This window comes from Ranitomeya imitator, chromosome 7, assembly GCF_032444005.1.
Source record: "Ranitomeya imitator isolate aRanImi1 chromosome 7, aRanImi1.pri, whole genome shotgun sequence".
Classification (NCBI taxonomy): domain Eukaryota; kingdom Metazoa; phylum Chordata; class Amphibia; order Anura; family Dendrobatidae; genus Ranitomeya; species Ranitomeya imitator.
Genome location: NC_091288.1, coordinates 87,300,620 through 87,328,336, shown reverse-complemented (window position 1 = coordinate 87,328,336; position 27,717 = coordinate 87,300,620). Strand labels below are relative to the sequence as shown.

Below are 27,717 nucleotides of genomic sequence, written 5' to 3'. Positions count from 1 at the left end.
CACAACCCTTGTATCTTCTTTATCCCACAACATCAGTTATTCAAGACTTTTAAATCCCTCCTCCGCCCTCCACTGTTCCCTCTGACCTCCCTCAACTCTGCAGAAGACTTTGCTGCATGTTTCAAAAATGAGGTCGACCAAACAAGGCTAGCCTTTACTGTCCATCTACCACAACCCCTACATATAACTGACCACTGCCGCTCCCCATATGCTTTCTCCTCAACATCACTGAAGGAGAGCTCACTCCTCTCTTCTGCAAATCGCACCTCACCACTTGTGTACTTGACCCCATCCCACCTCCTCCTCAATCTTGCCACCACACATCCCAGCCCTAGTCTATCATTAACTTCTGGGACCTTCCCTTGTGCTTTCAAACATGCCTTTCACACCTATCCTAAAGAAACCATCCCTCGACCCGATCCATACTTCCAGCTATCGTCCCAGATTGCTGCTCTGTTTCGCCTCCAAACTCCTTGAACAGCACGTCCATGCTGTACTTTCTTCCCACCTCTCATGAACCTCACTCTTTGGCAACCTACAGTCTGGCTTCCATCCCTACCACTCCACCAAAACTGCCCTGATCAAAATTACCAACGACTTACTTACAAAGCTAACACAATTCTCTATCCTCCTTATCGACCTGTCCACTGCCTTCAGCACAGTTGACGACACTGCCTCCTGCTACTGAACCTCTTTTCTCTTGGTGTCAAACACCTTGCCCTGTCCTGAATCTCCTCATACCTTACCAATCACACATTTAGCATCTCCCACTCCCACACTACCTGCTCATCCTGCCCTCTGTTGGTGTCCCTTAAAGCTCTGTTCTGAGACCCGTACACTTTTCAATCTATATCTTTGGCCTGGGACAACTCATAAAGTCCCATGGATTTCAATACACATGTATACTGATGATACTTAGATCTAACTCTCTGGCCCAGAGGTCACCTGTCTGCTGTCCAAAATCCCGGAGTGTCTATCAGCCATATCCTCCTTCTTCTCCTCTCGCTTCCTCAGTCTCCATGTGGACAAAACTGAACTGCTCATCTTTCCTCAATCTCGCATATCTTCCCTACCTGATTTCTCACAATAAATTAGATCATGCTTTCCCCTGTACAACAAGCCACTGTTTTGGAGTAACCTTCGACTCTGTCCTGTTTTTCATACCGTACATCCAATCTCTCTCCACATCCAACTCAAAAATATTTCCCGAATTCATCCTTTCCTCAAACCTGAATCTACTAAAATACTAGTTCATGCCCTCATCATCTCCCACCTCGACTTCTGCAACATCCTCCTTTCGCACCTTTCCAGTCTGTCCCTCTGATGCAGGACTAATCCATCTCTTCCCTAACTATTCCTCTGCTTCTCCCCTCTGCAAATCGCTTCTTTGGCTCCAAATTCCCCAATGTATCCAGTTAAAATTATTAACAGTGACCTACAAAGCCATCCGTAATCTATCTCCGAACAAATCTCCAGATAGTTTCCACCGCATAATCTCCGGTCCTCTCAATACCTCTTTCTCTCCTCCACAAATGTACCTTCCTCACCCATTTCCCTGCAACACTTCTCTCGCTTGTCCCCCATCGTCTGGAACTCTGTGCCCCAATACTTCCGATTATCCACCACATTTAGAACTTTCAGATAGAACTTGAAAACCCATCTCTTCAAGAAAGCCTACAGCCTAGAATGACCCACCTCACCACCACCGGAGCTGCCACAATCCTCCTAACCTACTGTGGCCTTCCCCATTACCTTGAAGGGCAGGGTCCTCTCTACCAGTCAGTCATTTTTTAGTTTGCGCACTGTAATTTCTAGCTGCGTCTTGTATGTAACCCCTTATGTACAGCACCAGGGAATCTATAGAGCTCTAAAAAGAAATAGTAAGTTTCATTGGACCAAATGAAGATCAAGGTCCCCAAGGACATAAACTTGGCTTGACACAAATGTCATTAATTCAGATCAATCATGAGGACATGATTTTCACCTCGTTCATTATTAACTGCATTGTAGCAGAATGGCTCCTTTACCAGTTTAACCCCAGCACCTATTATTTCAGCCCCCAGCCCCAATATTAGGGTGATATAGATATCACTAGCCGCACATGAGCAGCCAACACCTGCAGATGCAGAATGACTTCCGCGTAACTACAAACGTTCGGAAAGCTCGCAGCCATATTTTCCCAATAAACCATCTGCCTTTCTGGAAGGCCATGCATGTCTAGCTGTTCTTATGCCTTGTTAAAGATTATTTTGAACATTTACAGTTTAATCGTGAGTAACCAGATGTATATTCCTGTCTCCACTGGTAATTGTGGCATATGTACCTTGTTAGGGGTGTTAGCCCAAACTGACAGTATAATCTACGCACATAGCCCTGTAAGGAATATGACCCATACAAAAGTTGCACCTTTAGGGGTCTAATTGCCTTCTCTGTTTCACAGACACTGAAGTACAGTCATATATGCTAATCATGGAGTTTGGTGCTCCCTTCCTTTGGCCTTGAGGCTCAGTGCCCCATTCCGCTTTCTGGTTTTGCATGCATGCCTGTGCATACCCTACTGGTGATTGACAGGACTGGCTTGGTTGGAGAAAGCCCTCCCCAAAATAAAGCCCAAAACATACCCTCGCCTACCGGCTCTCCACTGTACAGCGCTGAGTATGTCCGCCACTACTTCTCCAAGGGTAAAACTCATATGACCTCTGCAGCCAGTCAGCTGCCACCGATTGGCTGAAGCGTTGACATTCCATATTACCCTTAAGAAACAGTGTTCTAGTTCTTTCTTGAAGCTTGTAAGGGACTTTAAAATTGCTGCCAATCAGTGGCAACTGATTGACTACAGTGGTCACATGACATCTCTCACTGGAAGAGGAAGAGAGAAGACCATTGTAGGACATGGCCAGTAGTGTGGAAGAATGGCTCCAGTAGATGACTATCTATCTATATAAAAAATAATAATAATAATATAATATATATAAAAAAAAAAAATATATATATATATATATATATATATATATATATATATATATATATTATATTATATTATATTATATTATATTATATTATATTATATTATATTATATTATATTATATTATATTATATTATATTATATTATATTATATTATTATTATTATTTATATTTATTTTTTTTTCATTTTAAGACAACTGTTGCTAACATTACTATTTTTTCCTACTGTTAATTTATGGTTTGTTGATCCTTTTGCATGTGGGTCATTTTAGACCTATTTTCTTATTTTTTCGAAATTCTTTAAAAGTTGATCATTTTTGATCAGTATCATGCAGAAATGTAATCCTACTGTGTGAACGTTGTCTTCATATCTGTAGGCAGGTGAGCTGCCTCAGTGCTGGATTCCTCCTGTGCTGGGAGGGCATGAGATACCAGTGCAATACAATGAAGCCCACAACTATGAACTTCAACAGGAACTTGGTGAGTTTCTTCCTCCTGTATTGTGGGTGAGATTATAGTGTTATATATGAATTGTAAATAAAGTCTCTTTATGTCTAATCATCACAGTATTGCTAAGGTATGCTATTAGCCATCTGACCATGCAATCATGTGTCATGTCAGTGAAGAAAGAGACATAGCAAACCAGAAAAACTATACTACATTTCTAATTGGAGGTTTTTGCTAATATTATTATTATACCTCCTACATATTGGTATAGGATCTTGGAGATGGGAATACCCCTTTAATTTCCTCCTGACATTCGGGCTGCTTCAAAGCATTATTAACCTGCAGATGAGCCCTTGTCTACAGGTTTATGGTGTTTTTTTTACATGATCGGGAGAACAAAAGGATTCTTCTCTCACCAACACCCAAGGCCCCCATGCGCATTAGATGGTGTGCTGATCCGGCCGAAATCAGCCGACTGTATCTAATGGAAGATGAGGAAAAGGTGTGTACTCCAGCTTCTAAAATCTTGAAATTCTTTATTAGTGCATATAAATATTATAATAATAATCTTTATATAGCGCCAACATATTCCGCAGCGCTTTACAGTTTAACAGTTTCAAACACAACAGTCATAGGTAACAACGTTAACAATACAATGAAGCAAAATAAGACAACCCTGCTCGTGAGAGCTTACAATCTACAATGAGGTGGGGGAGATACAAAGCACAGGTGTGTATTTACAATGATGTATTTACAATCATGGTCCAGCCATCTTCAGGGGGTGGGGGGTAGATGGAGATAGTGAACGGGCTACACACACAAACATGAAATGACTTTGATTAGTTAACATGGTAGGCCCCTCTGAACAAATGTGTTTTGAGCGAGCGCCTAAAACTATGCAAATTGTGGATGGTCCTAATATCTTGGGGTAGAGCATTCCAGAGGATTGGCGCAGCACGGGAGAAGTCTTGGAGTGGGAGGTACGGATTAGTGCAGAGGTAAGCTGAAAGTCATTTGCAGAGCGCAGCGGTCGGCTAGGCTGATAGACCGAAATGAGAGAGGAGATGTAAGGAGGTGCCGCACTGTGGAGAGCTTTGTAGGTCAGAACAAGTACTTTGAATTGTATCCTGTAATGAATGGGTAGCCGGTGTAATGACTGGCATAGAGCGGATGCATCTGAGTAACGATTAGCCAGATGGACAACCCAGGCTGCCGCATTAAGGATGGACTGGAGAGGGGAAAGTCGAGTGAGGGGGAGGCCAATTAATAGAGCGTTGCAGTAGTCCAGGCGGGAGTGGATCAGGGCGATAGTGAGGGTTTTTGTTGTCTCCATGGTGAGAAAAGGATGGATTCTAGAGATGTTCTTTAGGTGTAAGCGGCACGAGCGGGCAAGAGATTGTATGTGGGAGGTGAAGGAGAGATCAGAGTCAAACATAATGCCCAGACAGCGTGCCTGCTACCGGGGTGTTATTATGGTGCCACCCACGGAGAGGGAAATGTCAGATTTAGGGAGGTTAGTAGAAGGCAGGAGCAGAAGAAGTTCAGTTTTGGAGAGGTTGAGTTTCAGATAGAGAGCGGACATGATGTTGGAGACTGCGGACAGTCAGTGGCGTTCTGTAGTACAGCGGGGGTAAGGTCAGGGGATGACGTGTATAGTTGTGTGTCATCAGCATAAAGATGGTACTGAAAGCCAAATCTGCTGATGGTCTGTCCAATTGGGACTGTGTAGAGGGAGAAGAGAAGGAGGCCAAGGACTGAGCCCTGAGGTACCCCAACAGTGAGAGGAAGAGGAGATGAAGTGGAGCCAGAGAACAGAACACTGAAGGAGCGGTCAGAAAGGTAGGAGGAGAACCAGGAGAGAGCAGTGTCCTTAATGCCAAGTGACTGGAGCCTAGAGAGTAGGAGAGGGTGGTCAACAGTGTCGAAAGGTCGAGGAGAACGAGCAGAGAGTGGTCACCGTTACATTTTGCTGTCAGAAGGTCATTGGTCACCTTGATGAGTGCAGTTTCTGTCGAATGTAGGGGGCGGAAACCGGACTGTGAAGGGTCTAGGAGGCAATGAGTGGAGAGGTAACGGGTAAGGCGGGAGTAGATCAGGCGCTCCAAGAGTTTTGAGATGAAGGGGAGATTGGAGACTGTTCTGTAGTTGTTTGTGCAGGATGGGTCGAGGGTAAGTCTTTTTAGTAATGATAGTGTTTGAAGGAGGAGGGGAAAATGCCAGAGGAGAGGGAGAGATTAAAGATTGTAGTTAGGTGAGTTGTGACGACTGGAGGAGGTGTGAGGGAATGGGGTCGGTGGTGCATGTAGTTGGATGAGGAGAGGAGCTTGGAGACTTCTTCTTCTGTGATGGGATCGAATGTGGAGAGTGAGCCAGGGGAGATGCAGGGCTGTTTTACTCTGTGTTTGGAGGTTCTGAGGGTGAGGGAAGCTACTTGGTCAAGGGTGCTTCTAAGAGTGTCATTGTAGTGATGTACAGCCAGATCAGGACAGGAAAAAGAAGAGATTGGGGACAATGATGAGTGTAAGGAGTCTGAAAGTGTATGAGGGTTAATGGCATGTAGATTTCTGAATGTGTGGTAGGTAGGAGAGTGCTGGGGTGGGCGAGGAATTGTGAGTGTGAAGGATAGAATGTTGTGGTCTGAAAGGGGAAGCGGTGAGTTATCTATGTAGGAGATTGAACAGAGACGGACAAAGACCAGGTCCAGGGTCATACCGTGGTTAAAATCCTTAGGGTACCGTCACACAGTGAAATTTTGATCGCTACGACGGCACGATTCGTGACGTTCGAGCGATATATCTGTGACGTTCGAGCGATATCGCAATGTCTGACACGCTCCTGCGATCAGGGACCCCGCTGAGAATCGTACGTCGTAGCAGATCGTTTGAAACTTTCTTTCGTCGTCTAGTGTCCCGCTGTGGCGGCATGATCGCATGGTGTAACATATATCGTATACGATGTGCGCATAGTAACCAACGGCTTCTACATCGCACATACGTCATGAAATTATCGCTCCAGCGTCGTACATTGCAAAGTGTGACAGCAGTCTACGACGCTGGAGCGATATTGTTACGACGCTGGAGCGTCACGGATCGTACCGTTGTAGCGATCAAAATTTCACTGTGTGACGGTACCCTAACTCAAAGGTGGATGCAGTCATGAGGATAGACAATGCGTTTCGATCTATGTGATCTTAATCATGATTAAGATCACATAGATCGAAACGCGTTGTCTATCCTCATGACCTCATCCACCTTTGAGCAAGGATTTTAATCACGCTATATTTATATGCACTAATAAAGAATTTCAAGATTTTAGAAGCTGGAGTACACACCTTTTCCTCATCTTCCATTGCTGCACGTCTTGGTCGGGACGAAATCTCCGTGCTCCTTTGGTCTGTCGGTGAGCTGGCTGTGGCTTTTTAGCCTTATTTTTCTATATGACTGTAACTAATGTGTGTGCCGGCCTTAAGTTCCTCGAAGAAAATCTGCATAGTGCGGAATATTTATTATATCATTCTATGATGGTCGCTCCAAAGTCACAGACAAGTAGCTTTTTTTATGACAGGTGCTTCTTTCAATTCTTATTACTGCATCTTATCAATCTTGTAGGAAAAAAATTCAATAACTTAAGTACAATCTACCTCGCTCGACACACTCCTACAGGAACGCCGGTTACAGTGCAGCTCACCGATCTGGATGACTGTTCCGATGAACACGTTATATTCTTACAGGTAACAAAAGGAGGTAAAACCTGATGAGGGAGGTTTACTAAGATAAAGACCCCAGAGCTGGGGCTCGTAGAGTACAGAGCAAAAGTTTGGACACCCCTTCTCATTTAAAGATTTTTCTGTATTTTCATGACTACGAAAATTGTAAATTCACACTGAAGGCATCAAAACTATGAATTAACACATGTGGAATTATATACTTAACAAAAAAGTGTGAAACAACTGAAAATATGTCTTATATTCTAGGTTCTTCAAAGCAGCCACCTTTTGCTTTGATGACTGCTGCTGATGACTTTGCACACTCTTGGCTTTCTCTTGATGAGCTTCAAGAGGTAGTCACCGGAAATGGTCTTCCAACAATCCTGAAGGAGTTCCCAGAGATGCTTAGCACTTGTTGGCCCTTTTGCCTTCACTCTGCGGTCCAGCTCACCCCAAACCATCTCGATTGGGTTCTGGTCTGGTGACTGTGGAGGCCAGGTCATCTGGCGTAGCACCCCATCACTCTCCTTCTTGGTCAAATAGCCCTTACACAGCCTGGAGGTGTGTTTGGGGTCATTGTCCTGTTGAAAAATAAATGATGGTCCAACTAAACGCAAACCGGATGGAATAGCATGCCGCTGCAAGATGCTGTGGTAGCCATGCTGGTTCAGTATGCCTTCAATTTTGAATAAATCCCCAACGGTGTCACCAGCAAAGCACCCCCACACCATCACACCTCCTCCTCCATGCTTCACGGTGGGAACCAGGCATGTAGAGTCCATCCGTTCACCTTTTCTGCATTGAGCTGTTGTTAACCTGTGATTTCTGAGGCTGGTAACTCGGATAAACTTATCCTCAGAAGCAGAAGTGACTCTTGGTCTTCCTTTCCTGGGGCGGTCCTCATGTGAGCCAGTTTCTTTGTAGCGCTTGATGCTTTTTGCAACTGCACTTGGGGACACTTTCAAAGTTTTCCCAATTTTTCGGACTCACTGACCTTCATTTCTTAAAGTAATGATGGCCACTCATTTTTCTTTACTTAGCTGCTTTTTTCTTGCCATACAAATTCTAACAGTATATTCAGTAGGACTATCAGCTGTGTATCCACCAGACTTCTGCTCAACACAACTGATGTCCCACCCCATTTTTAAGGCAAGAAATCCTACTTATTAAACCTGACGGCACACCTGTGAAGTGAAAACCATTTCCGCTGACTACCTCTTGAAGCTCATCAAGAGAATGCCAAGAGTGTGCAAAGCAGTCATCAAAGCAAAAGGTAGCTACTTTGAAGAACCTAGAATATAAGACATAATTTCAGTTGTTTCACACTTTTTTGTTAAGTATATAATTCCACATGTTAATTCATAGTTTTGATGCCTTCAGTGTGAATTTGCAATTTTCATAGTCATGAAAATACAGAAAAATCTTTAAATTAGGTGTGTCCAAACTTTAGCTCTGTACTGTATATGCTTTGCACTATGTTTGCTATATATTTTAGACTCTTTTTGTGCCTCACTTTACAAGTAGACAAAGCTAAAGTCTCCCATACACGTTATTCTGAAGACAGCCGGACCTGCATATGTCAGTGGGTTTGTCCGACAGTCTAATTTGTATGGAGGCCTCTCGACTTCCTCCCAAAAAATGATGTAAAGATTGAGAAGGATTTGGCATTTTGGATTTCCCATGGCTGGCTCTTTTATTTTCTGAGAGATAAGCCGCTGCCAGAGGAGTCTGGCAGTGGCCCTCTAGTAGAGAACACAGGAGCGCTCAGCGGACCTGAATATTTTTGTGTATCGGGAAGTCAGGCCAGGGTGTACATAGAAATCACAGTGTCCCATAGCAAAACTTTATCACCCCTTCTCTCGCTCCCCACCCACCCAAAAAGGGAATATTCAGCATTGAATACAGGCTTACTATGCATAGGCACAGTGACAGAAGGGCATATCTCCCAACTTTCAAAGACAGGGAGCAGGCATGTAATGTGGCATGAACACAGTTATTGTGCCACTATTCAAGCCCCTTTGTGTTCTCACACACTTTGATACCCGTTTCATGGCTCCCGTAGGATATAATGCCTTCTATACACAGTGTGATATTCCTGTAGTGAATTTCCCCACACTATGTACCTTGACTGACTGTCTCCCCCCCCCTCATAGTATGATGACCCAAAAATGCCCCCAACATTTTATGTCGCCATAGCTTCCCCCACATAGTACCATGACACATTATAATGGCCTCCACATACTCCACAAAAGTTTACAAACCCAACATCTGCCCACATACATTATGGCATGTTTCACCCAAAGTCTCCCTCCACACAGTATGATGCCCCCACACACAGAGTGATGGCTCCCCACATACTGTAAGGTGGTCCCCACTGTCCCCCAGAGAGCATTATGACTCCCACAAGCCACCTTTCCCCCACACAGTGCTGGTCCCCACAGACTCCCAACACACAGTATGATGGCCCCCACAGTCCCTTGGCAGTATTATTCCCACACCACCCTCTTCCCTCACACAGTATGAGGCTCCTACAACTACCCAGACAAATTTCCCCTAAACAAGTACTGAAAAAAATAAAAAATACTAAGTTCTGATGAGCTGCTTTGGTCTGTGCAGGATACCCCAACTCATTGGCCCCATATCAGCCATGTGGTCCTCTGATATTACTGGTTACTCTACTGGTTTGGGGGAGAGGGCTGTTCCCCGAGAGAGTCAACAGTTATCTGAGAGGGCACTTAGAGGAAAGTGGCATGGCTTAGTTGAAAGAAAGCATAACCTAAAATTCCTCAATTTATTCACAGCATTTTGGTACAAAATATTAATATAAGCTAAGCCTGGGGTGGGCAATTAATTTTCCCGAGGGGCCACATGAGAGATTGTGACTGTTGTGGAGGACTGAAATTAATTCTGCTCAATAGTAATATCAATATATTTATAATTATATTATTGATAATTATATTAATACTAATTGTATCATTTAATATTGAGCAGAATTGATTATGCTGACATCCCCCTACATATCACTTGAACCCCTTCTGTATATCAGATCATTTTCCCCACAGCCCCTTATATACTTTGAGCCCCTACACAGCCCCCTACACAGCCTCACCATATACAGCATGAGCCCCACACAGCCTCCCTATGTACAGCATGAGCCCTACACAGCCTCACCATATACAGCATGATCCCCACACAGCCTCCCTATGTACAGCGTGAGCCCTACACAGCCTCACCATATACAGCATGATCCCCAGACAGCCTCCCTATATACAGCATGATCCCCAGACAGCCTCCCTATGTACAGCATGAGCCCTACACAGCCTCACCATATACAGCATGATCCCCACACAGCCTCCCTATGTACAGCGTGAGCCCTACACAGCCTCACCATATACAGCATGATCCCCAGACAGCCTCCCTATATACAGCATGATCCCCAAACAGCCTCCCTATGTACAGCATGAGCCCTACACAGCCTCACCATATACAGCATGATCCCCAGACAGCCTCCCTATATACAGCATGAGCCCTACACAGCCTCACCATATACAACATGAGCCCCACACAGCCTCCCCATATCCAGCATGTACCCCACGCAGCCTCCCCATATACTGCATGATCCCCACGCTGCCTCCCCATATACAGCATGAGCCCCACACAGCCTCCCCATATACTGCATGAGCCCCGTGCAGCCTCCCCATATACTGCATGAGCCCCGTGCAGCCTCCCCATATACTGCATGAGCCCCACACAGCCTCCCTATATACAGCATGATCCCCACACAGCCTCCCCATATACTGCATGATCCTCCCCATATACTGCATGAGCCCTGTGCAGCCTCCCCATATACAGCATGAGCCCACACAGCCTCCCTATATACAGCATGATCCCCACACAGCCTCCCTATATACAGCATGATCCCCACACAGCCTCCCCATATACTGCATGAGCCCCACGCAGCCTCCCCATATACAGCATGATCCCCACGCAGCCTCACTATATACTGCATGAGCCCCACGCAGCCTCCCCATGTCCTGGATGAGACCCCCATAGCCTGCCTGTGTCCTGGATGAAGCCCCCCCCCCCATAGCCTGCCTATGTCCTGGATGATGCCCCCATAGCCACCCCATGTGCAGCATGATGCCCCCATAGCATACATGTCCACCCAAACATCCCATACACATGAAAAAAAGACCACCACATACTCGCCTGGGTCCCGTTCCCCAGCGCTCTGCTTCTGTTGCTGTCTCCTGGGAGCTGACTCTCTGCAGCACACAGCTGATGCAGTGAAATGATGTCGTCACATCAGCTGTTTCACACGCTGATTGGTGGAGGAAGTGGCCGGAGACCCCTCCTCCACCAATGAAGGCAGCGCAGAAGAAGACTGCGAGCAGGTGGTCACGTTGCGGCCCATGGGCCTCTGTTTTCTGGCCCCTCAACTGTCTCGGTCCGCAGGGTGAACTGAGACAGCCAGAGGGCCAGATGTGGCCCGTGAGCCGCACTTTGCCCAGGTCTGAACTAAGCCAACCAAAAGGTGGTGTAAATAAAAGAAGCTTTATCATGCACCCAGGAGGTTATAAGTTAAATCTGATGGACGTATGTCTACTTTCAACCCTTAACCTTCGTCCGGCTGAGTAGGTACAATTGTAACTATTCCGTTTTAAAATTGCAATAACTTTTTTTTTTTCGAAAAGCCGTAAAGGGCTGAAATTTTGTGACATCTCTGCAGGTGTGGTCCAGAATATATTGGCCAAATTTCAATAAAATATATATGAAGGTACAATCGTACCTCTGCAGCCTGTAAACGTTGTAAAATTATGCAGCCTGACAAAGGTTAAGGCTATGTGCACACATTCAGGATTTCTTGCAGAAATTTCCTGAGCAAAACCGGACATTTTCTGCAAGAAATCCGCATGCGTTTTTCTCCTTCGCCTCATTGGGGGACACAGACCATGGGTGTATGCTGCTGCCACTAGGAGGCTGACACTGTGATACAAAAAAAGTTAGCTCCTCCCCTGCAGTATACACCCTCCTGCCGGTTCTCAGCTAACCAGTTCTTGCTTAGTGTCCGTAGGAGGCACACGGACGGGTCTGCTATTCAGACCCAAATCTCTTTATTATTTTACCTTTTACATTTTTGATTTTAGATTTAATTTTTTCCACGGACGATTGGGCGACGGATCCTTTCAAGGTTCCGATCTCCCCAAACTATCAACAGGCGAGCATGGAGAGTGTCGCCTCTCCATACCCTCTCCTGTGACGGGGGATGCCAAGCCTGGGCTGATTCTTAGGGGCGACTGGTCCCTTCAAGGGTAACGATCTCCCCGCAACCTGAACGGACAAGCACATGGAGTGTCGCCTCCACGTACCCTCTTCCCCAGCCAGGCCTAATGCCAGACAACTGGCCCTGCCCACCCGGGGGCTGAACTCCGTGGATTTACAGAGGCCCCTCTCTATGGTGTCCGAGTGGCCCCCACTGTTCCACCACTCTAAAAGCGGTTCCTCTCCACCTCCCTAACAAAGGGATGGTTGATTGAGGCTTACACCTTTATCCCTGCACCGTCCACGCTGCAAAACCTGACCTGCAGCAGAACAGTAGAGTGCGCGCGCTTTCCTCGGCGCTGAAACCCAGTCATCCACGGTGGCTCCATGCCGGGCCTCGCACCGATGGTGAGTGGATCCAGTCAGCGGTGGCCTCTGCAGTGCCATATTCACATTCTGACAGGCAGCCTCAACTTCCCTGTGGTCCACCTCCCTGAGGTAACGCACCGGCCGGCTACAAAAATTTAGCCCCCGGCTTCGGACGATGTGTAGGCCGCAGATGAATGGGGCGACAGATCCTTTCAAGGTTCCAATCTCCCCGAACCATCAACAGGCGAGCACGGAGAGTCGCTTCTCCGTATCCTCTCCTGCTAAGTGGGATGCCAGGCCTGGGCTGGTTCTTAGGGACGACGGGTCCCTTCAAGGGCACCGGTCTCTCCCGGAAGCCGCGCCCGCACTATGACACGCTAAGGCGGCTCTGCCTGCTTTTCTGCCGCTTCTCGCCTGCCACGGGAATGCTCAATTTTCTCGGCCACTACAACGCCCCTCACTTCTACCGCCCGCCGGCTGCAGAAATTTAGTCCCTGGCTTGGGCCTATTCATGGAAGTCTCAAGGCTCTGCCCACATCGTGTCTGTGGCTCCGCCCCCCCCGAATTGGCACTTCTCGCTCTCTGCAAGATTTTACCACGTCTGCAACTCCCGGTGGCCATCTTGGTCCACCCGGCCGGCTCACACAGGGGCGACGGTTTTTGCACTTAAAATGGCACAACGACTCTACATCAGTACCTGGGTAAGGAAGTACCTAACCAGTATGCCCTGGTCTTAAAGGCCCATGAACAGCATGCCCTGGTCTTGAAGGCACATGAACAGCATGCCCTGGTCTTGAAGGCACATGAACAGCATGCCCTGGTCTTGAAGGCACATGAACAGCATGCCCTGGTCTTGAAGGCACATGAACAGCATGCCCTGGTCTTGAAGGCACATGAACAGCATGCCCTGGTCTTGAAGGCACATGAACAGCATGCCCTGGTCTTGAAGGCACATGAACAGCATGCCCTGGTCTTGAAGGCACATGAACAGCATGCCCTGGTCTTGAAGGCACATGAACAGCATGCCCTGGTCTTGAAGGCACATGAACAGCATGCCCTGGTCTTGAAGGCACATGAACAGCATGCCCTGGTTTTGAAGGCACATGAACAGCATGCCCTGGTCTTGAAGGCACATGAACAGCATGCCCTGGTCTTGAAGGCACATGAACATATGCCCTGGTCTTGAAGGCACATGAACAGCATGCCCTGGTCTTGAAGGCACATGACCAGTAGGCCCTGGTTCTTAAAGGCACATGACCAGTATGCCCTGCTCTTAAAGGTACAAGACCAGTATTCCCTGGTCTTAACCCCTTACCGGCATCGGACGTACTATACCGTCCGATGCCGGCTCCCCTGCTTTGATGCAGGGCTCCGCGGTGAGCCCGCACCAAAGCCGGGACATGTCAGCTGTTTTGAACAGCTGACGTGCCTGTAATAGGTGCGGGCAGAATCGCGATCTGCCCGCACCTATTAACTAGTTAAATGCCGCTGTCAAACGCAGACAGCGGCATTTAACTACCGCTTCCGGCCGGGCGGCCGGAAATGACGTCATGATGGTAACCATAGAGGTCCTAGAGACCTCTATGGTTACTGATCGCCCGTCGCTGTGAGCGCCACCCTGTGGTCGGCGCTCACAGCACACGTGCAATTCTGCTACATAGCAGCGATCAGCAGATCGCTGCTATGTAGCAGAGGCGATCGTGCTGTGCCTGCTTCTAGCCTCTCATGGAGGCTATTGAAGCATGGCAAAAGTTAAAAAAAAAAGTTTAAAAAAATGTGAAAAAAATAAAAAAAACATAAAAGTTTAAATCACCCCCCTTTCGCCCCAATCAAAATAAATCAATAAAAAAAATATCAAATCTACGCATATTTGGTATCGCCGTGCTCAGAATCGCCCGATCTATCAATTAAAATAAAGCATTAACCTGATCGCTAAACAGCGTAGCGGGAAAAAAATTCGAAACGCCAGAATTACGTTTTTTTGGTCGCCACGACATTGCATTAAAATGCAATAACGGGCAATCAAAAGAACGTATCTGCACCGAAATGCTATCATTAAAAACGTCATCTCGGCACGCAAAAAATAAGCCCTCAACCGACCCCAGATCATGAAAAATGGAGACGCTACGAGTATCGGAAAATGGCGCAATTTTTTTTTTTTTTTTTTTAGCAAAGTTTGGAATTTTTTTTCACCACTTAGATAAAAAATAACCTAGTCATGTTTGGTGTCTATGAGGATCCTTTTTGAGGATGATCCTGCACAAGGAGGATGATAATTCTCTCTTGAGACAAGGTCGTGGCCCTTCAACAGGGAACTCGCGCACTTGATCACTCATCCCCTCAGTTCATTCGATTCGCTAGGAGGGTTCTGAGGAAAAATGGTGACGACAATGGAAGCAGTTTCCTTCGCTCCGCTCGTTTTCAGCAAGTCAATCAGGCTTTCAAAGGGTAACTCTGAGCTCCTTCTTCATCCAGGGCCTTCTCTTGGTCCAATAGTAATTAGTGAATACCAATGCCAGTCTTCTTCTCCCGATCATTGCTCTGGGGATCCGAACGTTACGGCTAATCCTACAGCAGGTCCACTGCCTTCAGGCGGGTCACCCCATCCGTCTTCAGTTGGATAATGCCACGGCTGTGCCATCAATCATCTAGCAGGTACCCACAGTCAAGCACCATGGCCGAGGTACCTCACACTTTCTGATGGGCCGAGATCTATCATTCGGTGATCTCGGCAGTACATATCCCTGGAGTAGTACACAGTAGGCGGCAGACATATTCAGCCGTCAGGGTTTCTCCTCAAGTGAGTGGGAACTTCACCTGGAAGTCTTCCATCAGATCTGCCTTCACTGGAGTACTCCAGATGTAGATTTCAAAAACCTGACCTGCACATCCAAACATAGACTAAGTGTGAACAGGTGCTGAACCCAGAGTCGCCAACTCGTATATAGTTAAGTAAATAAGGCAGCACACTACAGCGCTAAAACATGCAAACTTGAAAACACGAAATTTGAACTGCATTACTGCACTAGAAATATGAAAAATGAGAGCTTTTAGCGCATAAAAATGGCCAATTTTATGTGTACCTGGTAGCCTCTTTACGGCATCTCTCTTATACCAGGTCCTACGCTTGCCCTACCTCGCACCTGTTCACACTTAGTCTGTTTGGATGTGCAGGTCAGGTTTTTGAAATGAATTCTCCAGCTTTCTGATCGTGCACTCCGCCTCCTAGCTTCAGGTGTTTTAATTACAGCAGGTCCAATACCCCTCCACAGACAGAGAGAGAGAATTTTAGTCTAAGAGGTTTCACATGCACCCATTCAGATGGAGACGTTTATTCTCAGCGAGGTAGGGCAAGCGTAGGACCTGGTATAAGAGAGATGCCGTAAAGAGGCTACCAGGTACACATAAAATTGGCCATTTTTATGCGCTAAAAGCTCTCATTTTTCATATTTCTAGTGCAGTAATGCAGTTCAAATTTCGTGTTTTCAAGTTTGCATGTTTTAGCGCTGCAGTGTGCTACTCCAGATGTAGGTCGGATAGCGTCCAAACTGAATGCCAATGTACTCGAGTTCATGGTTCGGCCTCGAGATCCAAGAGCATCGCAGTGCATGCTCTGTTCTTCCATGGTACCAATTTCCATAACCCCTCTTCCACTACTTCCGAGATCCTTTGGAAGCAGGAAGGGCCCCAGTGATCCTGGGAGACCCGCACTGACCATGTCATGATTTCTCGCTTACGGTACTAGTATTTTTCCGTCTTATTGCAACTAAACTGCAAATATGGACTTCCTTGCAAGGAGTCTTCACCTGTGGTTTTTCCCTATCGCATACCGTTAGATCTTTGACACCTTAATGGTCCTGGGGATCTTACAGTAGACTCCTTTTTTTGATCCAGACAGACTTTACTATCAGGGAAGGTCGCTTCCTTTTTTCTCTGCGTTCTTGTCATCCTGATGAGTCTTCACAGCTTGCCGCTCTGTTCTTTCAGACTTTTTTCCTTATTACCATCAAGGCAAGGTTGCCCTCAGGCCATCCCCTTCCCTTGTTACCAAGGTGGTATTGTATTCCCATTGTTACAGGGGCATCGTCCTTCTCTTATCTCTCTCGGCTCCAGTCCACAAAACGGAATGGGTTCTCCATAATCTGGACGAAGTGAGTGCTCCGAGTAGGTACGTATCAAGGACGGCATCCTTCTGAAGGTTGGACACTTTATTTGGGCTTCCCGACGGTTAGAAGGGGGCTTCCTAATGGTCACAGGAAGGGTTTAGCCGTTTCATCAGACATTCTAGCCTGGTGGATTCGTTTCACCATCCAGGAGTCCTTTCGTGCTAGATGTCAGCCTATCTCCCTGTCCCAGGCCTCTAGGCACCAGACGTCAGCAAGCACGGCTGCAAACTTGCGGATTCGTCCAGTCCACATGCATTCTTGAAGCACTATAATTCCCACACTTCCACAGATGTGCAGGCAGACTCTGCAGGCCGCGGTGGCGCACTTGTAAGTAGCGGTTACACAGGGCCTGAGCTATTGTTGTCCCCAGCCAGGAACTGCTTTGGGACGTCCCACGGTCTGTGTCCCCCAATGAGGCGAAGGAGAAATAGGGATTTTTGTGTACTCACCGTAAAATCCTTTTCTCTGAGCCATTCATTGGGGGACACAGCTCCCACCCTGTTATTAGCTTGTGCTTGTTTTTATAATCTGAAATGCTATACGCTCATATGTTGTTATTGATCTCCTACTGCTTTTGCACCGAACTGGTTAACTGAGAGCCAGCAGGAGGGTGTATACTGCAGGGGAGGAGCTAACTTTTTTTGTATCACTAATGTCAGCCTCCTAATGGCAGCAGCATACACCCACGGTCTGTGCCCCCCAATGAATGGCTTTGAGAAAAGGATTTTACGGTGAGTACACAAATCCCTATTTTTTTGCGTTTTTGACGTGTTTTTTGTGCGTTTTGATGTGGTTTTTTCCAGGGCTTCCCAATGCATTAAGTCGCGGGAAAAACGCAAAAAATCAGCAAAATTAATAAACATGCTGCGTTTTTTACCGCAATGCGTTTTTTTGGCAGAAAAAAAAGCATCATGTGCGCAAAAATTGCGGAATGCATTCTAAATGATGGGATGCATAATGTATGTATTTTATAGCATTTTTATAGCGAAAAAATGCGAAAAATACGCAACGTGTGCACACAGCCTTAAGCTATGAAACACTTACCGTAAATAAAATTTGGCACACGTTCAGACTTTTTATTCTTTATGATGTTTATCCATGCGTCCGTATTTGTACAGCACTGCCACTCCTCATAGATGGCGTGTATTATAATGTACTGTGCCCTGTATTTCAGAAAGAAGCTGTCATGTCATCATTTTTTCGGCATTGTAACGTTATGGTTTCTTGGAAAATGTTTACTGTTGGAACATGGCTTTGGGTGATTAACCCATTTATGGCATATGGTGAGTTGCATCATATTTCTATCCTACAAAGAAAAGTCACAGTATGTGTAAACTTCATGTTCATTTTCATTCTCATATATTTTCTTAGTAATGTCAATACTACAACAATTATTAATGTATGTACTGTATATAAATTAGAATGCTCATGTAGAGGGGACATCCAGGAAAAGATATTTCTCCTAACACCTATGATGTTTCCCATGGAAAATTCTCACTGTTGTGTTATAGGTGTATTTATCTTCTTCAAAAGCCAGTAAACTACAAGTTTAACTTTTCCCACTAACGACCAAGACTTTTTTTTATGAATGGTATGTTTTCAGACTAATGGTACAAATACAGTACACAAATTATGTCCGTACACGAAACTGTGGTTCGACTCATGAGTAAGACTGCTTAGTGCAGTCAAAATGCGTCGACTGGGTCATGTCGACCATGGAAATTTTTTTTTTTTGTATGCACTATATTTTCTTTTGAAAGGTAAAAGGAAAATCCAGCCCTGTTGAGCTGGACTCCATTTTTTTTCTATTATCACTAACCCCTTCACCCTCAGCCTGTTTTCACCTTTCTGACCAGGTCAAATTTTTACAATTCTGGCCAGTCACTTTACGTGGTAATAGCTCTGGAACACTTCAATTTATCCCAGTGATTCTAAGATTGTTTTTTGTAACACATTGTACTTTATGTTAGTGATAAATTTAGGTTGATATTTTTTGTGGTTATTTGTGAAAATATCAGAATTTTGATGAAAATTTCACAATTTTCAGGGTATGTGCATGTCAGCATGTCTATTTATCTTGCGGAGCTTTTTCCCACATAAATGTTGCTTTACCCCCAAATTTTTCATTTTCACAAGGGTAACAGGAGAAAATGAACCGTACAATTTGTTGTGCAATTTTTCCTCAGTTTGCTGATATTTCATATGTGGTGGTGGTGGTGCCGGAAAAGTGCTGTTTGGGTGCACAGCAAAGCTCGGAAGGGAAGGAGCGTCATTTGACTTTTAGAACACGAAATTGGCTGCAATCGAGAGGAGATGCCATGTCGTGTTTGGCGAGCCCCTGATGTGCCTAAACATTGGAAACCCCCCACAAATGGCCCTTTTTGGAAACTGGACCCCTCAAGGAAGTTATCTAGATGTGTGGTGAGCACAATGAACCCTCACATGCTTCACATAATTTTAGAACGTTGAGCCTTGAAAATAAAAAAAAAAATCACATTTTTCCATTAAAAATGTTACTTTAGCCCCAAGTTTTTATTTATTTTAACAAGTGTAAAAGGAGAAAATGGATCCCTAAATTTGTTGTGCAAATTCTCCTGAGTACACCCATACCCAATGTGTGGTGGAAAATTACTGTTTGGGCGCACTGCTTCACTCCAAAAGGAAAGAGTGATGCTTTATTGCGCAGACTTTTATGGAATTGTTTTCAGGAGCCGTGTCGCATTTGCAGAGCCGTTGAGAGGCCAGAACAGTAGAAACTCCCCACAGTGTGACCCTATATTGGAATTGTTTTCCTGATATGTGAATTTTAAAATATGGAGGCATAAGTAAGTTGTGTAGAGTATATCAGGTTGGCATATGAGTGGTGTAAAGTATATCAGGTTGGCATATATGAGTTGTGCAGAGTACAGCAGGTTGGAATATATGAGTTGTGTAGAGTACATCAGGTTGGCATACAGTTAGGTCCATATATATTTGGACAGAGACAACATTTTTCTAATTTTGGTTATAGACATTACCACAATGAGTTTTAAACAAAACAATTCAGATGCAGTTGAAGTTCAGACTTTCATCTTTCATTTGAGGATATCCATATTAAAATTGGATGAAGGGTTTAGGAGTTTCAGTTCCTTAACATGTGCCACCCTGTTTTTAACCCCTTTCTGACATGGGACGTACTATCCCGTCGAGGTGGGGTGGGCCCCCATGACCACGGACGGGATAGTACGTGAGCGCCGCCGATCGCGGCCGGGTGTCAGCTGCCTATCGCTGACACATTAACCCCTGGCACATCGCGATCAAAGATGATCGCGATGTGCCGGCGGTATAGGGAAGCTTCCCGCAGGGAGGGGGCTCCCTGCGGGCCTCCCTGAGCCCCCCGCAGCAACGCGATGTGATCACGTTGCTGCGAGGGTCTCGCCTCCCTCCCTGCTTCCTCCAGCCCCGGATCCAAGATGGCCGCGGATCCGGGTCCTGCAGGGAGGGGGAGGTGGCTTCACAGAGCCTGCTCAGAGCAGGCACTGTGAAGGCTGCAGCGCTGCATGTCAGATCAGTGATCTGACAGAGTGCTGTGCACACTGTCAGATCACTGATCTGTGATGTCCCCCCCAGGGACAATGTAAAAAAGTAAAAAAAAAATTTTCAAAATGTGTAAAAAAAAAAAAAAATATTATTCCCCTAAATACATTTCTTTATCTAAATAAAAAAAAACAAACAATAAAAGTACACATATTTAGTATCGCCGCGTCCGTAACGACCCGACCTATAAAACTGGCCCTCTAGTTAACCCCTTCAGTAAACACCGTAAGAAGAGAAAAAAAAAAAACGAGGCAAAAAACAACTCTTTATTATCATACCGCCAAACAAAAAGTGGAATAACACGCGATCAAAAAGACAGATATAAATAACCATGGTACCGCTGAAAGCGTCATCTTGTCCCGCAAAAAACGAGCCGCCATACAGCATCATCAGCAAAAAAAAAAAAAAAAAGTTATAGTCCTGAGAATAAAGCGATGCAAAAATAATTATTTTTTCTATAAAATAGTTTTTATCGTATAAAAGCGCCAAAACATAAAAAAATGATATAAATGAGGTGTCGCTGTAATCGTACTGACCCGAAGAATAAAACTGCTTTATCAATTTTACCAAACGCGGAACGGTATAAACGCCTCCCCCAAAAGAAATTCATGAATAGCTGGTTTTTGGTCATTCTGCCTCGCAAAAATCGGAATAAAAAGCGATCAAAAAATGTAACGTGCCCGAAAATGTTACCAATAAAAACGTCAACTCGTCCCGCAAAAAACAAGACCTCACATGACTCTGTGGACCAAAATATGGAAAAATTATAGCTCTCAAAATGTGGTAACGCAAAAAATATTTTTTGCAATAAAAAGCGTCTTTCAGTGTGTGACGGCTGCCAATCATAAAAATCCACTAAAAAACCCGCTATAAAAGTAAATCAAACCCCCCTTCATCAGCCCCTTAGTTAGGGAAAAATTAAAAAAATGTATTTATTTCCATTAGGGCTAGGGCTAGGGTTAGGGCTAGGGCTAGGGTTTGGGCTAGGGTTAGGGCTAGGGTTAGGGCTAGGGCTAGGGTTAGGGCTAGGGTTAGGGCTAGGGTTAGGGCTAGGGTTAGGGCTAGGGTTAGGGCTAGGGTTAGGGCTAGGGCTAGGGTTAGGGTTAGGGTTAGGGCTAGGGTTAGGGCTAGGGTTAGGGCTAGGGTTAGGGCTATGGTTAAGGCTACAGTTAGGGTTGGGGTTAAAGTTAGGGTTAGGGCTATGGCTAGGGTTAGGGCTACAGTTTGGGTTGGGGCTAAAGTTAGGGTTGGGGCTAGGGTTAAGGCTACAGTTTGGGTTGGGGCTAAAGTTACGGTTAGGGTTTAGATTACATTTACAGTTAGGAATAGGGTTGGGATTAGGGTTAGGTGTGTGTCAGGGTTAGAGGTGTGGTTAGGGTTACTGTTGGGATTAGGGTTAGGGGTGTGTTTGGATTAGGGTTTCAGTTATAATTGGGGGGTTTCCACTGTTTAGGCACATCAGGGGCTCTCCAAACGCGACATGGCGTCCGATCTCAATTCCAGCCAATTCTGCGTTGAAAAAGTAAAACAGTTCTCCTTCCCTTCCGAGCTCTCCCGTGTGCCCAAACGGTGGTTCCCCCCAACATATGGGGTATCCGCGTACTCAGGACAAATTGGACAACAACTTTTGGGGTCAAATTTCTCCTCTTACCCTCGGGAAAATACAAAACTGGGGGCTAAAAAATAATTTTGGGGGGAAAGATTTTTTTTTTTTCAATTTTCACGGCTCTGCGTTACAAACTGTAGTGAAACACTTGGGGGTTCAAAGCTCTCACAACACATCTAGATGAGTTCCTTAGGGGGTCTAGTTTCCAAAATGGTGTCACTTGTGGGGGGTTTCTACTGTTTCGGTACATTAGGGGCTCTGCAAATGCAATGTGACACCTGCAGACCATTCCATCTAAGCCTGCATTCCAAATGGAGCTCCTTCCCTTCCGAGCCCTCCCATGCGCCCAAACAGTGGTTCCCCCCCACATATGGGGTATCAGCGCACTCAGAACAAATTGGACAACACATTTTGGGATCCAATTTCTCCTGTTACCCTTGGGAAAATACAAAACTGGGGGCTAAAAAAATAATTTTTGTGGGAAAAATTTTTTGTTTTATTTTTACGGCTCTGCATTATAAACTTCTGTGAAGCACTTGGTGGGTCAAAGTGCTCACCACACATCTAGATAAGTTCCTTAAGGTGTCTACTTTCCAAAATGGTGTCACTTGTGGGGGGTTTCAATGTTTAGGCACATCAGGGGCTCTCCAAACGCAACATGGCGTCCCATCTCAATTCCTGTCAATTTTGCATTGAAAAGTCAAACGGCGCTCCTTCCCTTCCGAGCTCTCCCATCCGCCCAAACAGTGGTTTACCCCCACATATGGGGTATCAGCGTACTCAGGACAAATTGTATAACAACTTTTGGGGTCCAATTTCTTCTCTTACCCTTGGGAAAATAAAAAATTGGGGGCGGAAAGTTAATTTTTGTGAAAAAATATGATTTTTTATTTTTACGGTTCTACATTATAAACTTCTGTGAAGCACTTGGTGGGTCAAAGTGCTCACCACACATCTAGATAAGTTCCTTAAGGGGTCTACTTTCCAAAATGGTGTCACTTGTGGGGGGTTTCAATGTTTAGGCACATCAGGGGCTCTCCAAACGAAACATGGCGTCCCATCTCAATTCCAGTCAAGTTTGCATTGAAAAGTCAAATGGCGCTCCTTCGCTTCCGAGCTCTGCCATGCGCCCAAACAGTGGTTTACCCCCACATGTGGGGTATTATCGTGCTCAGGACAAATTGTACAACAATGTTTGGGGTCTATTTTCTCCTGTTACCCTTGGTAAAATTAAACAAATTGGAGCTGAATTAAATTTTTTGTGAAAAAAGTTAAATGTTCATTTTTATTTAAACATTCAAAAAATTCCTGTGAAGCACCAGAAGGGTTAATTAACTTCTTGAATATGGTTTTGAGCACCTTGAGGGGTGTAGTTTTTAGAATGGTGTCACACTTGGGTATTTTCTATCATATAGACCCCTCAAAATGACTTCAAATGAGATGTGGTCCCTAAAATAAAATGGTGTTGTAGAAATGAGAAATTGCTGGTCAACTTTTAACCCTTATAACTCCCTAACAAAAAAAAATTTTGGTTCCAAAATTGTGCTGATGTTAAGTAGACATGTGGGAAATGTTACTTATTAAGTATTTTGTGTGACATATCTCTGTGATTTAATTGCATAAAAATTCAAAGTTGGAAAATTGCGAAATTTTCAAAATTTTCGCCATATTTCCGTTTTTTTCACAAATAAACGCAGGTAATATCAAAGAAATTTTACCATTGTCATGAAGTACAATATGTCACGAGAAAACAATGTCAGAATCACTGGGATCCGTTGAAGCGTTCCAGAGTTATAACCTCACAAAGGGACAGTGGTCAGAATTGTAAAAATTGGCCCGGTCATTAACGTGCAAACCACCCTTGGGGGTAAAGGGGTTAAAGGGACCCAAAGTAATTGGACAATTGACTCCAAGGCTATTTTATGGACAGGTGTGGGCAATCCCTTCGTTATGTCATTCTCAATTAAGCAGATCAAAGGCCTGGAGTTGATTCGAGGTGTGGTGCTTGCATTTGGAAGGTTTTGCTGTGAAGTAAACATGCGGTCAAAGGAGCTCTCCATGCAGGTGAAACAAGCCATCCTTAAGCTGCATAAACAGAAAAAACCCATCCGAGAAATTGCTACAATATTAGGAGTGGCAAAATCTACAGTTTGGTACATCCTGAGAAAGAAAGAAAGCACTGGTGAACTCATCAGTGCAAAAAGACCTGGGCGCCCACGGAAGACAACAGTGGTGGATGATTGCAGAATAATCTCCATGGTGAAGAGAAACTCCTTCACAACAGCCAACCAAGTGAACAACACTCTCCAGGAGGTCGGCATATCAATATCCAAATCTACCATAAAGAGAAGACGGCATGAAAGTAAATACAGAGGGTTCACTGCACGGTGCAAGCAACTCATAAGCATCAAGAATAAAAAGGCTAGACTGGACTTTGCTAAAAAAGCATCTAAAAAAGCCAGCACAGTTCTGGAAGAACATTCTTTGGCCAGATGAAAGCAAGATCAACCTCTACCAGAATGATGGAAAGAGAAAAGTATGGCGAAGGCGTGGTAGAGCTCATGATCCAAAGCATACCACATCATCTGTAACACCCGGCGGAGGCAGTGTGATGGCTTGGGCATGCATGGCTGCCAGTGGCACTGGGTCACTAGTGTTTACTGATGATGTGACACAGGACAGAAGCAGCCGAATGAATTCTGAGCTATTCAGAGACATACTGTGTGCTCAGATCCAGCGAAATGCAGCCAAACTGATTGGTCGTCGTTTCATACTACAGATGGACAATGACCCAAAACATAAAGCCAAAGCAACCCAGAAGTTTATTAAAGCAAAGAAGTGGAATATTCTTGAATGGCCAAGTCAGTCACCTGATCTCAACCCAATTGAGCATGCATTTCACTTGTTAAAGACTAATCTTCTGACAGAAAGGCCACAAACAAACAGCAACTGAAAACCACTGCAGTGAAGGCCTGGCAGAGCATCAAAAAGGAGGAAACAGGGTCTGGTGATGTCCATGAGTTCAAGACTTCAGGCAGTCATTGCCAACAAAGGGTTTTCAACCAAGTACTAAAAATGAACATTTTATTTAAAATTATTAAATCTGTCCAATTACTTTTGGTCCCTTTAAAAACAGGGTACATTTCAAAAACCTGACCTGCACATCCAAACATAGACTGAGTGTGAACAGGTGCTGAACCCAGAGTCGCCAACTCGTATATAGTTAAGTAAAAAGGGCAGCACACTGCAGCGCCAAAACATGCAAACTTGAAAACACGAAATTTGAACTGCATTACTGCACTAGAAATATGAAAAATGAGAGCTTTTAGCGCATAAAAATGGCCATATTTATGTGTACCTCGTAGCCACTTTACGGCATCTCTCTTATACGAGGTCCTACGCTTGACCTACCTCGCTGACCTGCACATCCAAACATAGACTAAAGCTCTCATTTTTCATATTTCTAGTGCAGTAATGCAGTTCAAATTTCGTGTTTTCAAGTTTGCATGTTTTGGCGCTGCAGTGTGCTGCCCTTTTTACTTAACTTTAAAAACAGGGTGGCACATGTTAAGGAGCTGAAACTCCTAAACCCTTCATCCAATTTTAATGTGGATACCCTCAAATGAAAGCTGAAAGTCTGAACTTCAACTGCATCTGAATTGTTTTGTTTAAAATTCATTGTGGTAATGTCTATAACCAAAATTAGAAAAATGTTGTCTCTGTCCAAATATATATGGACCTAACTGTATGTGGGTTATGTGGAGGGCATCTGGTTGCATATGTGAGCTGTGGAGAGGGCATCAGGTTGGCATATGTGAGTTATGTAGAGTACACCAGGTTGGCATATGTGATTTGTGTAGAGTACACCAGGTTGGCATATGTGAGTTATGTAGAGTACACCAGGTTGGCATATGTGAGTTATGTAGAGTACATCAGGTTGGCATTTGTGAGCTGTGTACAGTACACCAGGTTGGCATATGTGAGCTGTTTAGAGGGAATCAGGATGGAATTTGTGAGTTGTGTAGAGTACCTCAGGTTGGCATATGCGAGTTGTGTAGAGTACACCAGGTTGGCATATGTGAGTTGTGTAGAGTACCTCAGGTTGGCATATGTGAGTTGTGTAGAGTACACCAGGTTGGCATATGTGAGTTGTGTAGAGTACACCAGGTTGGCATATGTGAGTTGTGTAGAGTACACCAGGTTGGCATATGTGAGTTGTGTAGAGTACACTAGGTTGGCATTTGTGAGCTGTGTAGAGCAGGGGTGTCAAACTGCATTCCTCGAGGGCTGCAAACAGGTCATGTTTTCAGGATTTCCTTGTACTGCACAGGTGATAATTTAATCACCTACACAAATAATGAGTTGGTGATTAAATTATCACCTGTGCAGTACAAGGAAATCCTGAAAACATGACCTGTTTGCAGCCCTCGAGGAATGCAGTTTGACACCACTGGTGTAGAGTACACCAGGTTGGCATATGTCATTTGTGTAGAGTTCACCAGGTTGGAATATGTGAGTGGTGCAGTATATATCAAGTTGTGCAATAAATTAGAGTAAATCAGAAATTTATAATAATCCATTTATGACTGGTACAGTTGGAAATAGGCCAGAATTGTCGGGGCAGGTGGCACACTGAAAAATGGTGTAATGTCTTATCCCCCTTCTGTAGCACACTTTCCATCTTTTTGTGACCTTCCTTTTGGTTGAATGTTCCCCTGGTACAATATAGGCACCTTCAGTTCAACAGGTACTGGGGCCTTCCCCTTTCTGACCTCCAAATATTAGGGCCTTGATCACTATCTCCTGAGACTGAAGGTGCGTACTGGTCTGGCCAGTGGTGGACACTGACAGCTTTGGGCCCCTGTGCAAGAAATGTATCTGGGCACCCTCCCTGCCCAGCATGCTGCTTATGATGAGAGCAATCTGGCTCCGAGCAACAAGCCAGATTGCCCTCATTATCAAAGCCCTGGTTAAGATTTGGTTCTCCTGTTCCCATGCAGTCAGACTTGCAGTCAGGTGACAACTAGTGTGTCTGCTGTCAGTGAATAGAATACTGCAGACGCAACACATGACAGCAAGTGTGCGATGCGCCTGCTTGTGGTTATAACACATGACAGCAAGTGTGCGATGCGCCTGCTTGTGGTTATGTGATTACTGTGGGAACCGGCAGAGCCCAACCATGTATATATTATACTAGATGGTGGCCCGATTCTAACGCATCGGGTATTCTAGAATATGCATGTCCACGTAGTATATTGCCCAGACACGTAGTATATTGCCCAGCCATGTAGTATATTGCACAATGACGGAGTATACAGCACAGAGCCATGTAGTATACAGACTTAAAATAAAAAATAAACATATACTCACCCTCCGTTGAAGTCCTGGCCCTGCGTGTGGTGCACCCGGCAACTTCCGGTCCCAGGGTTGGTATGGGTGCAGGACCTGTGATGATGTCGCGGTTACATGACTGTGACGTCATGGCAGGTCCTTGTCGCATACCATCTTTGCCACTGGAACCTGCCGCTTGCATGGACTGGTCACCGGAGCGTCGCGAGGAGCGGGAAAAGCACCCGAATGTGAGTATATGATGATTTTGTATTTTTTTTAAATTATTTT

At 45.0% G+C, this 27,717-nt stretch overlaps 1 protein-coding gene across 1 annotated transcript in view; it reads left to right on the top strand.

The window, feature by feature from the left end:
- The window catches only part of STRADB (STE20 related adaptor beta), a 115,619-nt gene that overhangs the window by 7,195 nt on the left and 80,707 nt on the right, over positions 1–27,717 (top strand). Inside the window, exons 4-6 of the mRNA XM_069733592.1 lie at positions 3,344–3,446; positions 7,022–7,143; positions 18,091–18,199. Coding sequence (XP_069589693.1) covers positions 3,344–3,446; positions 7,022–7,143; positions 18,091–18,199 — 334 coding nt within the window. The remainder of the gene's footprint in view (positions 1–3,343; positions 3,447–7,021; positions 7,144–18,090; positions 18,200–27,717) is intronic.